This window comes from Penicillium subrubescens, assembly GCF_028828155.1.
Source record: "Penicillium subrubescens strain IBT 31985 chromosome Unknown utg000005l_segment0_segment0, whole genome shotgun sequence".
Classification (NCBI taxonomy): Eukaryota; Fungi; Ascomycota; class Eurotiomycetes; order Eurotiales; family Aspergillaceae; genus Penicillium; species Penicillium subrubescens.
Window position 1 is genome coordinate 1,979,688 of NW_026643155.1, and position 13,096 is coordinate 1,992,783.

The 13,096-nt window shown below is 50.5% G+C and overlaps 3 protein-coding genes across 3 annotated transcripts; 2 read left to right on the plus strand and 1 right to left on the minus strand.

The window, feature by feature from the left end:
- Positions 1 to 273: 273 nt before the first annotated feature.
- On the plus strand, positions 274 to 2,963 carry N7473_007240 (uncharacterized protein; the record flags this gene model as incomplete). Its single annotated transcript, XM_057153180.1, has 5 exons — positions 274 to 624; positions 682 to 1,729; positions 1,786 to 1,913; positions 1,963 to 2,493; positions 2,559 to 2,963. The coding sequence occupies 5 exons, from the start codon at positions 274 to 276 to the stop codon at positions 2,961 to 2,963; spliced, it is 2,463 nt and encodes an 820-aa protein (XP_057007518.1).
- A 527-nt stretch (positions 2,964 to 3,490) lies between these two features.
- Positions 3,491 to 9,674, minus strand: hir3 (putative transcriptional corepressor of histone genes (Hir3); the record flags this gene model as incomplete). Its single annotated transcript, XM_057153181.1, has 5 exons — positions 3,491 to 4,852; positions 4,912 to 5,067; positions 5,118 to 5,340; positions 5,402 to 8,323; positions 8,359 to 9,674. The coding sequence occupies 5 exons, from the start codon at positions 9,672 to 9,674 to the stop codon at positions 3,491 to 3,493; spliced, it is 5,979 nt and encodes a 1,992-aa protein (XP_057007519.1).
- Positions 9,675 to 10,028: 354 nt separating this feature from the next.
- Positions 10,029 to 12,511, plus strand: N7473_007242 (ChAPs family protein; the record flags this gene model as incomplete). Its single annotated transcript, XM_057153182.1, has 7 exons — positions 10,029 to 10,051; positions 10,185 to 10,314; positions 10,382 to 10,506; positions 10,559 to 10,839; positions 10,893 to 11,839; positions 11,909 to 12,283; positions 12,344 to 12,511. The coding sequence occupies 7 exons, from the start codon at positions 10,029 to 10,031 to the stop codon at positions 12,509 to 12,511; spliced, it is 2,049 nt and encodes a 682-aa protein (XP_057007520.1).
- Positions 12,512 to 13,096: the final 585 nt, after the last annotated feature.

Consider the following 13,096-nt stretch of genomic DNA (forward strand, 5'->3'; position numbering starts at 1 on the left):
TGTTGTAGTCGCGTAACAACGAGAGCATCGTGACTTGCAAACCAGCGAAAAACAACTGTTGAGACTAAGAGCATATCCACGGAGAGAGACTCGTGACTATCTAGTCCCGTGACTGTGGGGATAAGCGGTTGCCGAGACAACACAAGACTTTCCCGATTGGGAACAGGCGGTGTTGACTGCACTCCTCAACGTGCCGACTGCAGCCCGCCAACGGCTTTTTTGACCTCCACATTCACTTCGAAAGGCAGACTCATACCCAAATAACGAGTCAAAATGCCGTCCAAACAGCCCCAGACCTCGCTGTTCCAGGTCTACCTGCGACTGCGCCCTCCCATGACCCAAAGACCTGACGATGCTGACCGTTTCCTGACCGTTGAGCCCCCAGAGGCATCTCAAGATGACGGAGAGATCGTTGCGCCCGTTCCAACACATATTACCCTCCAGCCGCCTAATGACCTGCGCAAACGCGCTATTGAGAAATTCGGTTTCACAAAGGTCTTCCAAGAAGATGCGACACAATTGGATGTTTTTCACGACACCGGAATGGAACCCATTATCAGAGGAGTGCTGAAAGAAGGCCGAGATGGGTTGGTTGCCACACTCGGAGTGACTGGAAGTGGAAAGGTTCGAATACCTTGGTCTCTTTTTGGCTTCAATACAAGCTAACTAGATATGCGGCAGAGTCACACCATTCTAGGATCTAAATCGCAACGAGGCATGACCCAGATGGCCCTCGACGTCATTTTTCGATCGCTTGAGCCTACCAAAAAAACCGAGGATGACAGCATCAGCCCTTTAACACTCGCATCATTAGCCGCTTCGGACGCCTCGGAGGCCCAAATATTTTCAGCCCAAACTTTCCTGGAAGCCGTCTACGGCGAGCCTAGTGCTGGCCGTAACTCGAGAGCCCAAACTCCCATGAGCCCATCTCGCGCACACACTCCGCAAACGGTACGGACTTCCAACCCCCCAAATTCCCATGAAGGATCGCCGACCAAGCGAGTACCTGTACCTGGACCCGGTCTTCCCACAATTCCTGAAAGCCTTCGAAGCCCAGACCCCAGCCGGATTTACAGTCCCAATGGCGTGGATCAACTCAGCTTTGACACATTGTCAACTGAGAAACCCAGGAGGATCGACCCCAGATCCATGACCCCTCTCCCTTTTACCCGTCCCAATATTCACGAGGACCGTTTAGCTAAATCACGACTTTATGTCTTTAAGGAGCCGACACCTGCATTAGTATTTCCCCGCCGCCAGCCCCGCGAACGCCCTCCTCCTACCCCGAGACTGCCAGACGTGAGCCATCTTGCCGTGGAGCTAAACCCGAGCTCCGACTACGTGGTACTGGTATCCATGTACGAAGTTTACAATGACCGCATTTTCGATCTGTTGTCGCCCTCAATCGTACCTGGCCAAGGGAACAACGTGTCCCGCGGAAACATTCAGAAGGACCGACGTCGCCCCTTGTTATTCAAACCTACCGAAGGATCTCCAGACCGAAAGCTCGTTGCAGGTCTCCGAAAGATTGCCTGCAGTAGCTACGAAGAAGCCTTGGCTATTCTCGATGTCGGGTTGACAGAGCGCAAGGTCACAGGTACTGGAGCTAATAGTGTTAGCTCACGGAGTCACGGATTTTTCTGTCTTGAAGTCAAGAAGCTGGCACACAGCAAGCGACAAGGCGAGGCAACCTGGACCGGAAATACTCTGACAGTCGTTGACTTAGCAGGTAACTTTGATCCTTTCCCCTCTGCCTGTTTTGAGTCGAACGCTAATAATACAAAGGCTCTGAACGTGCTAGGACCGCAAAGACTGCTGGCGCAACACTTGCAGAGGCTGGTAAAATCAACGAGAGTCTGATGTATCTTGGCCAATGCCTGCAAATGCAAAGCAACCTCCAAGATGGGGTCAAGGTAAAGGTCCGTCTTGAAATGATTATAGAGTATCCGTTAACTTTTTCAGACTGCCCTCGTTCCGTACCGCCAGTGCAAACTGACTGAACTTCTGTTCTCTAATTCCTTCCCCTCATCCAACCAGATGTCTCGGGGCCAGTATCCTCAGAAGGCCGTAATGGTTGTGACTGCTGACCCTCTTGGGGATTTTAATGCTACCTCTCAAATCCTGCGTTACTCAGCACTGGCACGTGAGGTGACAGTGCCTCGCGTCCCATCTCTGACTGAGTCAATCGTTTCTGCGGTCTCTGCGCGCGGTCGATCGACTAGTGGTCGCACATCACCCAATGACGCATCTGCTATTGCCGAGGACCTCGGGCGTGCTATGGCTGAAATTGCCAGGCTATCGAAGGATTGCCATGGGCTTGCTGTGCGATTGGCCGAAGAAGAGATTGCTCGCTCGGAGGTTGAGCTTAGATTGCAAGCTGCTGAAGATCGATGTGTGATGATCGAACAAGAGGTTCGGGAGGAATGCTGGGCTGATATGGATGAGCAAATGGAGCAAGAACGGAAACGCTGGCAGACTGCATGGGATGAGCAGGTAAACAGATTTTTTCCCATTGGGACCTTTGCCATGCATGCATTTACTAATTCCATACTTCTCAGATTGGCCGCAACGATGACCACATTGACAAGAAGATCGAGCTTGTCTCACGCGGCTTCAACATCTACGAAGATCCCGAGCAGTCAATGAATGACAGAGTGGAAGATTTGGAAAACGAAAATGAGCAACTTCGTCGCCGTCTGGCCATCCTCGAACGCGAAATGAATTCTCACTCTCCAACTCGCAAGCCTAGGGCAAAGCATGCCCCGCCCTCTCCCAACAGAACAGCCAACCGTCTCGGCCGGGAGAGTGACATTGAAAACGCCCTCCAACGCATGAACCAGCTCAATCTTACCGACAGCATGTTCTCGCCGCCTTCTCCCACGCCAAAGTCTTCTTCCCCTGGTAAGAAGACGAGAAAAATATCGACTCGAAAGTGGGATTTGGCACCGGAGAGCGACCTCTAGAACTTCACAGTGATTATTGTCATGACTTTACGATTTGTGTTTGATTGTTTTTCTTGGCAAGCTGGATTTGTTAGATACACACTTGGGCAAGGAAGGATATTCTTGGTTGAGGCGTTCTAATTGGTTATTCCTGGGAGTCTTCCTTTTTTGTTGTGATTACTATTTTCAATAATTTTGCAGATAATATTCAATTTCTTCGTTGTTGCAAATTGTGTTGTTGTTCTAGTATTACCCTTCGTTGGTTCTTCGTCATTACGAAAAGACAAGCTGATGGAGTATCTCTCGAATCACAAAGCCACCTAATACGCAGATGCTGAAGCATGTTGTAAATCATGGATTTATGGCCTCGCAAAGAGAAACAAATGCAAGCAATATTAAAAAATCGGGTTGGTATCAATGAACAAAGTACAGTATATCTTCCAATTTCCAAACGCCCCGCCATTGCATCCTGAAAGATAATCCTGGGACATGCGAGCCATACGCCACCGTTGCCAAACCGAAAAAGCAAATGATGGAGCGTCAAACTTTCACGAGAGTGTGACATCCATAGGGTCCGGCTCTTCGGCGTTGTTTTCTTGGATGGAATCATCCTGATTTTCCACAAGCTCGGAAGGCTCGTCATCGTCTTCAAGCTTGGTTTCATCCCCATCTGGGCCACCCTCATCCTCATCCTGCATCTCTTCATCGTCTCCCTCGTCTGCTTGCTCTTCGTCGTCACCGGCCTCAGCTTCGGCGGCGGCAGGGTCATCCTCATCTTCGCCTTCATCGTTCTCGTCGCCCTCTTCATCTTCTCCTTCACCTTCCCCCTCGCCTTCGTCGGCGCCATCATTTTCAGTTTCAGTTTCGACATCACCTGCTTCGGCGTGATGGATTTTGGAGAAGAGGGATTTTTGTTCGGAGGTCAGCTTGTTCAGCTTGCCCTCATCCAGTTCACTGAGATCACTCTCGTCTGCGGTGTCATTCAAGTCGTTTTGATCACCCCTTTGCACGCCAGCACCATCACCCCCGACAGACGTCTGTTCCCCTGATCCGTAAGGGGCTGAAGTGGGTGCCAATGATGAATTCGGGCCCTGCAGGGTCGACTGGTCCGTGTCAGCCGCGGCGTTGAACTTGTTCGCTGCCGTTCGCGGGCCGAGTTTGAGATTGACGATGGTGTCGGCACGCTTTTGAACATCACGACGAGCAATTCCCTTTGTCCTACCTCGAGGAGCTGGGGTATCGGAAGCAGGAAGAGAATTGACCGGTGTAGATGTCTCCGTGTGAACATCGCCTGTCATGAGAAGATGGTCGACTTTCATCTTTTCTTTGTTCTCCTCATTGACCTGCTCGATGAGCAAGGGCATGTTTAATTCGTAGACTCGAGCGTACAAGTCTGCGATGAGATCTTCAAACATGGTCACTTTCATCAAGTTGTTGTTGAGCTTTTTCAACTCCAGCGAGTCGCGGATCAGCTCCAGGAGAGGAATACTATCTGGCGATAGCTGCGCCAAGGTCTCCAGTCGGGCAGTTTTGGTGGAGAACTCTTCCCACCCGATTGGTTTGAAGACACCTTCTTCGTGACCCTCGTTGATATCCGCGGCTCTGCGGATCATCTTGGCGTAAGTCAAGCACATATCTTCCCACAGTTTCGTGTGATCGATGAAATCCCCCTGCTTCTTTCTCACGCGACGCAGCAGCTGATCTAAGCTTGCACGATCGTCTAGCTGATCCAGTAGGCTTACAAAGAAGTACACGTAACGGGTGGTATACACGAAATGCCTTCCCGGACGTTCAAATTCCGGTCGCCAGACCTGGATCGTAAGCGTCTTGGTGAAAATTTGTGACAGCTCTTGCTTAGCCGCGGCGGCGGCCGTTGCATTCTTTTCGTCATCATAGATGACGTGGGCAGCCTAGTCTCGTTAGAACAAAGGCCAAAATACTCAAGCTGTGGAAAAAGGTTGTTTTTTACCTTAGCGCTCATCCTATGGTGCCAGTTGGACTTGTCGGCGCTCTTGAACTTGCGGATGACATCCAGGATATATGGCTTCCACCCATCGATGTTCTCAGGTGCCTCCACCTTGCGAGCCCAAGGTGTGACTTGAAGGGCTTGGCTAGCCTCGGTCGGCTGGGAATGTGTTAGATCCTGGTTTCCACACAAATGAGAATCAGACTTACATTCATGTCTCCGCGGAGGACGAGTTTGTGAACAATGGACACCAGCTTAAAATGAGGCTCGAAGATAGGGTCTGCACGGGAATCCTTCCTCCTGGGAAGGCTCGAAATAGCATCGTGAAAGGCGTCTAGAACATCGTGCATTTCAACCCGCTTGGAAGTCGTTCGCTTAGAAGCGTCACAGCTGAACATCTTCCAGAGGCATTTGCCGATGAAGTAATGTGTTCTAAGAGACCATTAGCTCCACTTTCTCGCCAAAAAAAGAGCGATGCTGCGTCGATACTCACATCCAGCGTTTTGGCTTTTCTACGAGGCCTCTCTTGAGGAGGTTCTTGGCGAAGTTCCAGACAGAGTATGAGGACATCTCCTTGAAAGGTTGCCCTTTGTACATCTGCTGGCTTTCTTCACTGCTGAAATGGCGAGAGAAGTCCGAAAGACTGAAAGCCCCCATCGAGAGCGGTCCACGAGACGAAGAGTACATCCGGATTCCGAAATCAGTGTACAGGTCTGATAGAAGCGCCCGGGTCTCGTTTGTCGGCTCCGCATTTCTCATCGCCGTGGAGACAGCCATTGCATAACAATGGATCGCATACCGCTGAGTAGCTGCCAAATCACTGCGATTGTTGTTGATCTTATCCGCTGTCCACGTTATCTCTTCCTCAAGCTTGGTATCATACGCCTGAGCCAGACGATACCAGGTCTCCCATCGCCCGGATCCATGATCAATGTCCAGTCGGAAGAAATTGATCGCATCGTCAAGTTCGGTCGTCGAGCCAGGGCTGAGGCGCTTCTGAGACCGGAACTTTGTCAATGCGGCATGGCCAAGCAGGAAGTACCATCCCTTGGCGGCAATTTGAGCATTCTCACCCGGAACGGTCAACATTGACAGTTCCAAGACTCCCTGGACTGCGCGGAGGAGAATAGATGGGTTGACTGCCGCCTTGATGTACCCATGGAAGATGCGTCGATTGAAAGACATTTGCGGCGAGGACGAAATTTTGGCTGGAACAATCGTGTGCTGCATCTTTTCGATAGTGGTCTTCAAGTCAGACTTTGACAAATCCTTCATGTTCATGTTTTGGGCTTGTCTCATGACAAAGTCGATCATCATGATAGCAGTAGGCCGGTCCAATTTTTCGGGTGAGCATCCGTGGTCAGACGTTCCATCAAATGGCGAAAGTTTGATGCCGTGAAGATCCAGGAGAACCTGGCAGATATCGAATTCGTAATCACCCTTCGTCTCCAGGTCCAACAATTCAGATTTCAGAAGTTTCAAGAATCGCTTCTGAGAGTATCTGCACATGGAGCGAACGCCTAGTGCATTATGCACAGAGCGAAGAACGTGAATGCGGTCCTCCAGAGGTTCCTCGAAGACGTCTTTGTTCTGAGAGATTGCCTCTACCAGCAGGGTATACTGTAAGATCCAGCAGCGTACGTAAAGCTCTCGCATCCTTTCTTTGAAATTTTCGAAGGATTTGGCCAGTGACCCACGAAGTTCAAGACCCGATATTTGGCCCACACGAATTGAATCCTCATGCAAGATGAAAGTGTGAACCAGTCTGGTGAGACGGGCAACTGCTGAGATAGAAGCTTGGAGGTGCTCCATATCAACACAATCATAGGCTTTTTCAACATTCTGAAGAACGAGTGGGATTGCCTTTCCCATGATTGCATCCAGCGACTTGAGCCAGCCAAGCAACTTCAGTTGCCGATGCCCACTTGTCTCGCCCAGGTGTTTTGCGTTCTCTAGCTCCTTCATGATAATTTCGATGCTCCGCAGATAGCATGAAACAATCTTCGGTGGATAATCAATAGCCTGGTACGCTTCTTGGAGCCTTCGCCATAGGAACAGTCGTAATGTGGCATCGCCCCGGTCTAGGAACGCACTCATTTCACTGGAAATAGAGGAGATGCCGCTCTCACCGTTCTCCTCTGGAGACCCCTCTGCACACTCGACGGATGAAGGTTCAAGGATAGGCTCAATAGCTTCGATGAGTGATACAGGGTCTTCTTCCTCTGGATTGAAAACTTTGGCGAAGAAATCCATGCACTTAAGCTTGAGGACCTCCTGATCGACCGTTGCAACAGACAACTCAGACATAGTAGGATTATTCAAAAGAGTGAGGCAGGGGTCACCGATGGCCAGAAGTGTGTGCTTCAGATCTTGGAGACAAAGCAAGATGTGCTCTCTTTCAGCTTCGCCGGAAAGGTTGACATGAAATGTCGATGCCCATAGATGACGAAGAGCCAGGTTTTGGCGACATTGTTCTGACGGGCAGTAGTCCAGAAGGAGGTCTAGTGCTGATCGGGCGAGGATACCCCATCTGGCAAGGCGGTCATTCTGGGCTTGTCGGTTGCCTCGACTCTCGTCGTTGCCAGTGCTCTCAACGGAGGCAAATATATCCAAGTGAAGTTCATAGGTGGACTGAATCATTTCAAGTTCAGAGAAGTTGGTTTTCCGATACTCAAAAGGAGATTCAGGACTCGACTCGAGAGCACGCCGTTCCGTCTCCGCGACGAGTTCGTTCATCAATGAGAAGATAAATTCATCCTCGCGCAGGAGAAGTTCCACAGTTGTCTCTTTGAGGTCCTTCGACCACAAGAAAGAGGTGTATGCTGACTTCATAACAGGCCACCCAGAAAGTTCATTTCCAAATTCTGGCATGAGGAGATATCTGAGCCACTCGTATAACGTCTGATGTGGGTGCAACCAGCTACCGTTGACCGTTTCTGAAAACCGGTACAGCTCCTCTCCGGAGCCCAACTCACGCTGGACCACAGGCTTCCGAGTACCACTCCTTGAGTGCTCGAGGAAGACGGACAACCCTGACTTGTTGGAGCCACGGATATCCTTTAATGACGAAAGGTCATCTTTTTGTTGCATCACACGGGACTTTTCATCGTTCCAAGTCTTGAAGATTCCACGCAGATCTTGAATCAGCCGTGTCTCGGTTTCCTGCACGACTTCGTCGGAATCACTTAAAGCTGCAACCTTTTCTCTAAGACTGCTGATTGTTCCCAGATCCTCAATGCCAACTCTGGAGTACAAGGAGCCGAGGGTGTTGAACATCCAGTCATCAGCATTGACATAAATCTCCAGACGATCTTCATAGTACTTCTCATGGTCAAAAGCAACTTCCTCGGGTTGAGCCAACGCGTCGGCATTAGACTCTCGAGCTCGTGTTCGTCGACTTTTCATTCTTCCCCCTCTGGCTGCTCATCGTTGGCAGCAGATGCAGATGACCTCTTTCGCGTATCAGATGGAGATTTTGGTTCCGCTTCATCGGGGTTTGCTTCGGTATCGGCGGCCTGAGTTTCGGGCGGATGAACAGATTGGCGCTCCAATGATTCCATAAGCTGTTTTTCAGCACTTTGGTCGATTGAAGCCTGTTCTTCAGTTGGCTCATCTTCTCCATTCTCTTCTTCGGGTTTCTCTGTCTTGTCGACTTCTTCGTCCTCTTTGAGCATATCCACATCGTCATTCCCTATTTGGCCCCTCTGGCCTGCTGCGTCCTCTTCGGAGACTTTATCCATTTCCTCAATTTCAAGAGACTCGAGAGCATCAGAACTTTTTGGAGGTAGTTCAATACAGATCGCTTTGCTTGGGCTATCAGCAATAGAAGCATACTCCTCGTCATCTAGCGCTTCGAGGAGCGCTTTACCAACAGCTTCCCATGTGGCCTCGGACGGCCTTATTTGCCGCCGCGAGGTCGATAGAGCGAGGGGACCTTTGGTGGGGTCCAGGAACTGTATCTCGGTCGGCAGATTAGGTAGATACGAATATAGATCGGAGTGTTGCCGAAGATATTTCTCGAGAGCCTTTTTCTGCTTCTTGACTGGGATCTGGGACGCGGACAGTCCGTCAAAAAGGGACTGGAGGGTACTCCGCAATCGTTCTTCAGAAAACGTTTCCTCTAGACCAAGTTGTGTCGATCGCACTTCCAAGCGATTGTCGTCATCTGCCAAAACGCTCTCGAGACAAAAGCGATTCAGTCGATAGCTTTGGAGAGCACTACCGAGTCTAGCGCTCTGTCTCCACAAATTCAGGTCGGTATCATCACGCTCGAGTGCCTCTGCAAATGATTGTACCGCCTCCTTCGTTGCTTTCGCTGTCTTTCGGGCGGTATCTTGCGCTGTCTCAGCGTCCTGGGGGGTGCTTCGTAGACTCTCGTGCAGCGAATCGAGGATGTATTTGCCGTGATTCTTATAGGAAAGGTAGAGAGTCTGGAAAAGACTGGAGGTGGAATCATTGACATTGAATTCTGCGACTGCATCTGCTGCAACGGTAGCGTCGTCGGCGGTGGCGGTAGCTGTTTGCACATCTGGTAGATCAGGCCGTTTGAAATCGGAGAGGGACTCGGGGTATTTGAAGATCTCGGAATTGAGCAAAGACTCATATACCTCTGCTGCTTGAGAATAGTATTCCGGGCCTTGGGAGTGGAGCTTCAGAGCACTGTGGTATAGCTTTAGAGCTTCTTCAATCTGGAGTTCCTTGGTGTCGTCGACCTCCTCTTCAGTTCCCTCGTCAGGCTCCACATTCAACGCGACCCAGCTTGCCATGTTGTGAGCTGCCCGTGTGTTGTTCTCAAGGACAGTAAATGAATGTGAGAGTAGCAGGATGCATCGCCAACAGCCCTGGCGACAGCTGGGCTTGGTATATGGCGATAGGAGAAAGCAAGGAAGGATAACCGCCAGCGCAAGCTTATCGCGGTTCACGCGTCGGCTGCCAAATCGGGCCAGGGCGGCGTCTCTCCGCCTTGTTGCCTGGTGGCCTGAAGCTCTTTCAGGCTGTTTAGCTACACCTTCCCCTCGACAGTGCTGCCTTCGAAGACCCCTCTCTTTCTTAGCCTATTCTCTGATTCTCTGAGATAGGACCACTCTTACTCTTCTCTTTACTGCACATGTGCAGGTGCCATGGTCGCGCCCGCTGTTCCTGAGTATGTACTCCTGAAAACACCCGTGGTTACGTGTTCCCCGGAGTTGCATGCGCATGGCCATTGCTCGCTCTCGAGGGGTACTGGAGCTGCGCAACTCGCAGAATATCGAACTGACAACTTGGAAATTTCCTAGGATTCATGAGGAGGAGGAGTTATTCGTTGCGGTCGATGCGCGCACAGAGTCGCTGCAGAGCTTGCGGGAATTGGGTCCCCCGGACCTGGTCTACTTGGTGAAACAACCAAAGGCCAATTCAACCCGCCAGGTATGGCTTCCTAACATTTCAATCCGGTCATCCTCAGCTTCTAACAATTTATGCGTTCTTTCGACAGACCGGCGTGTACCACCATGTCACCGGAATCGATGCGTCCTCATCTGCGAGCTTAGCCGCCTATGTTAACACCCTTACATTCTCACCCCTCGATAAGACTCATAAAGTGGTGTCTGGGATTTACTGGTTAGCTAGCTGGTTGCCATCGGACTGAATATCGTCGCTAATGTCTAGGTAGTTGCTACAATGCGTTCTCACACCTCGACATGCGAGTCGAAGTCAAGATCCCGGGCAGTCTAGAGGCATACTGCATTGATGAGCACGGGGACAAGCGTGTGGCTACGGAAGCACTCTGGCTAGAAACATTCCTGTGCGCTGTTTTGAGGGCTTATCTATATGCCGATGATGGAAGCGGAGATGCGATCAAAAAGATTGTTGGCGTCAGACGGTTTAACCCGGTGACGAACACCGAAATGGAACACAAGTTCTTGGATGCTGCTGAAAAGTTGTTTTTCCTGGGTATGTCTCGCTGAAGTAATGTTTGCGGATGGTCTCTTCTAACATTGCCATAGGTCGCCAGCTTAGCTCCGACCCTGAGACACAAGTCCCCAACACCGTCAGCAACCATTTGACATCTGGTATTCTCAAGTACATCTACACAACCGGGCGTTATACATCCGGTATCAACCTGTTTGAGAAATTGCGCACACGGGACGTCGAAGTCTCATCCCTTCTAGCTCGTGTACAGATTATGGCAGATGAGGAAGTGCAAGCAGTGCGGTTGTTGTATGACGCCCTGCAGGATGTCCCGATGGACTACGCTCTTCTCGATTGCCAGGCAGACTTCTGCCAGACCAAAGGCGAAGGCGAAATGGCCCTCGAGTGTGCCAAGCGGGCTGTCACTGCTGCACCGAGTGAGTTCAGCACCTGGGCTCGCCTGGCTGAAGTCTACGTTGGCTTGGAGCAGTGGGATTTGGCACTGTTGACTCTCAACTCGTGCCCAATGTTCACCTACCAAGATAAGGACACCCCGCGCATGCCACAACCATCACGTATCATGCTTCCCATTCTTTCTGAGAGCATCCTCGATGAGATTGATGAGGGCCAGCCTAAGCAAGGGGATCCTCACGACTACGTGCATCCTTCTTTGAGGAAACTACATGCTGCTGGATATCAGGGAACATTCCTGAAGGCCTACAACCTGCTCACTAAGATTGCCGCTGCGATTGGATGGGACCAATTGCTCAAGACCCGCAGCGAGGTTTTTGTTATGGAAGAGGAATACCGTGTCGAGCGCCAGCATGTTCCGAAGCCAGCACAGTCGCTCGAGGCTGAGACAAATGGGAATACAATTGAGGATGAGGAGGAGATCGATGACGAAGATTCAGGCTCCGTTTCTGGGCCTGGCCCAGCAGAGTCTGCCACCAACGGCAATGGTGATGACACAAAGGTTGAGAGCTCCATTGAGCGACCTGAGCAAAGCATGGCTTCCGAGGTTGTGAAGTCCGGAAACGACGATGTGAGCCTCAACCTCGGCTGCTTGCCTCCCAAGGATTTGAAAGTATTTACTAATTTTATGTCTTAACAGCCCGATCCATCACACAACGCATACACGCAATTCCGGAACAAGCGCCTTTGTGAGCGGTGGTTGGACAACCTGTTCATGGTGCTCTACGAGGATCTCCGCATCTACACGATCTGGCGAACCGAGATGGCCCAGTTCCGCCAGCAGGCTATGGAATACAAGAAGTCAGCTACCGAATGGGAAATCCTCGGTGAACTTGCAGAGCGTCTGCACCACTTCGACGAGAGTATCGAGGCCTATCAGAGTTGCTTAGGAATTCGATTCTCGCCCAAGGCTATGCGCGGTCTTCTCAAGCTGTATGAAAAGAGAAACGATACCCGGGGTATGCTGGGTGCCCTAATTCGTCTGATCGCTTGGCAGTATCGCTGGTACTCCGAGGTAAGCTTTCCCTACAACTGGATATACTACGTCCAGGGTTTGATGCTGACGTTCATCTAGTTTTCCCCGGAGCTGTTGTACCTGGTACGAAAGCTGATCGAGGATGAGGGCGCCGTCAAGGTTCGAAGCATCGTTCAGGCAACCAATCTGCCCCAGCCCGTCCTGGATCTTACACACCAATATTGCCAGCTGTGTGCTACATTCCGTAGCAGTGGCAGTGATGCTTAGTCGGAAGTTAGTACATATGCGGTGTTGAGGCATGGCGGTCGTGTCCTTGAAATATGTTTGGGTTCTGAGGTAAAGCAATGCGCCGGCAGGGTTAATGACTGTCATTGATGTGTCTGTCTTCCATAATTCATTCTTCTCATTTATTACTAGGTCTGTAGCTTAGACGGTATATAGGTACATGGTTGATCTCATTGTCTATTGATTCTTTGGAAAGGGGCAGATGTCGGGTAGTTTGTGCTCCGTGGCAGTGGTCCTGTCCTGAAAGTGACGACTGAAAACCATCAAGTATTTGCAGAGTTATTAAGAAATACGGTCGAAAATACATTCAGAAAGACCTTTCGTAAAAGGGATGTTTACATTGTAAAGTCTAGATATCAAGGATACAGTGTACCTGCTCTCCATTATATCCGAAAATGGAATAGGTTGTCGTGCGAAAGCACAATTTAGCGTGCAATTAGCCTCAGCCATTGGGTATAGCCGTCACTTCGTTTTGTCTCGAGATCAAGATCGGGTACAGGTAGTAATTATACACGACGTGCATGGAGGTTTAGGCTCTACACATGTTACGAGTTGCCTTGCTCTGCC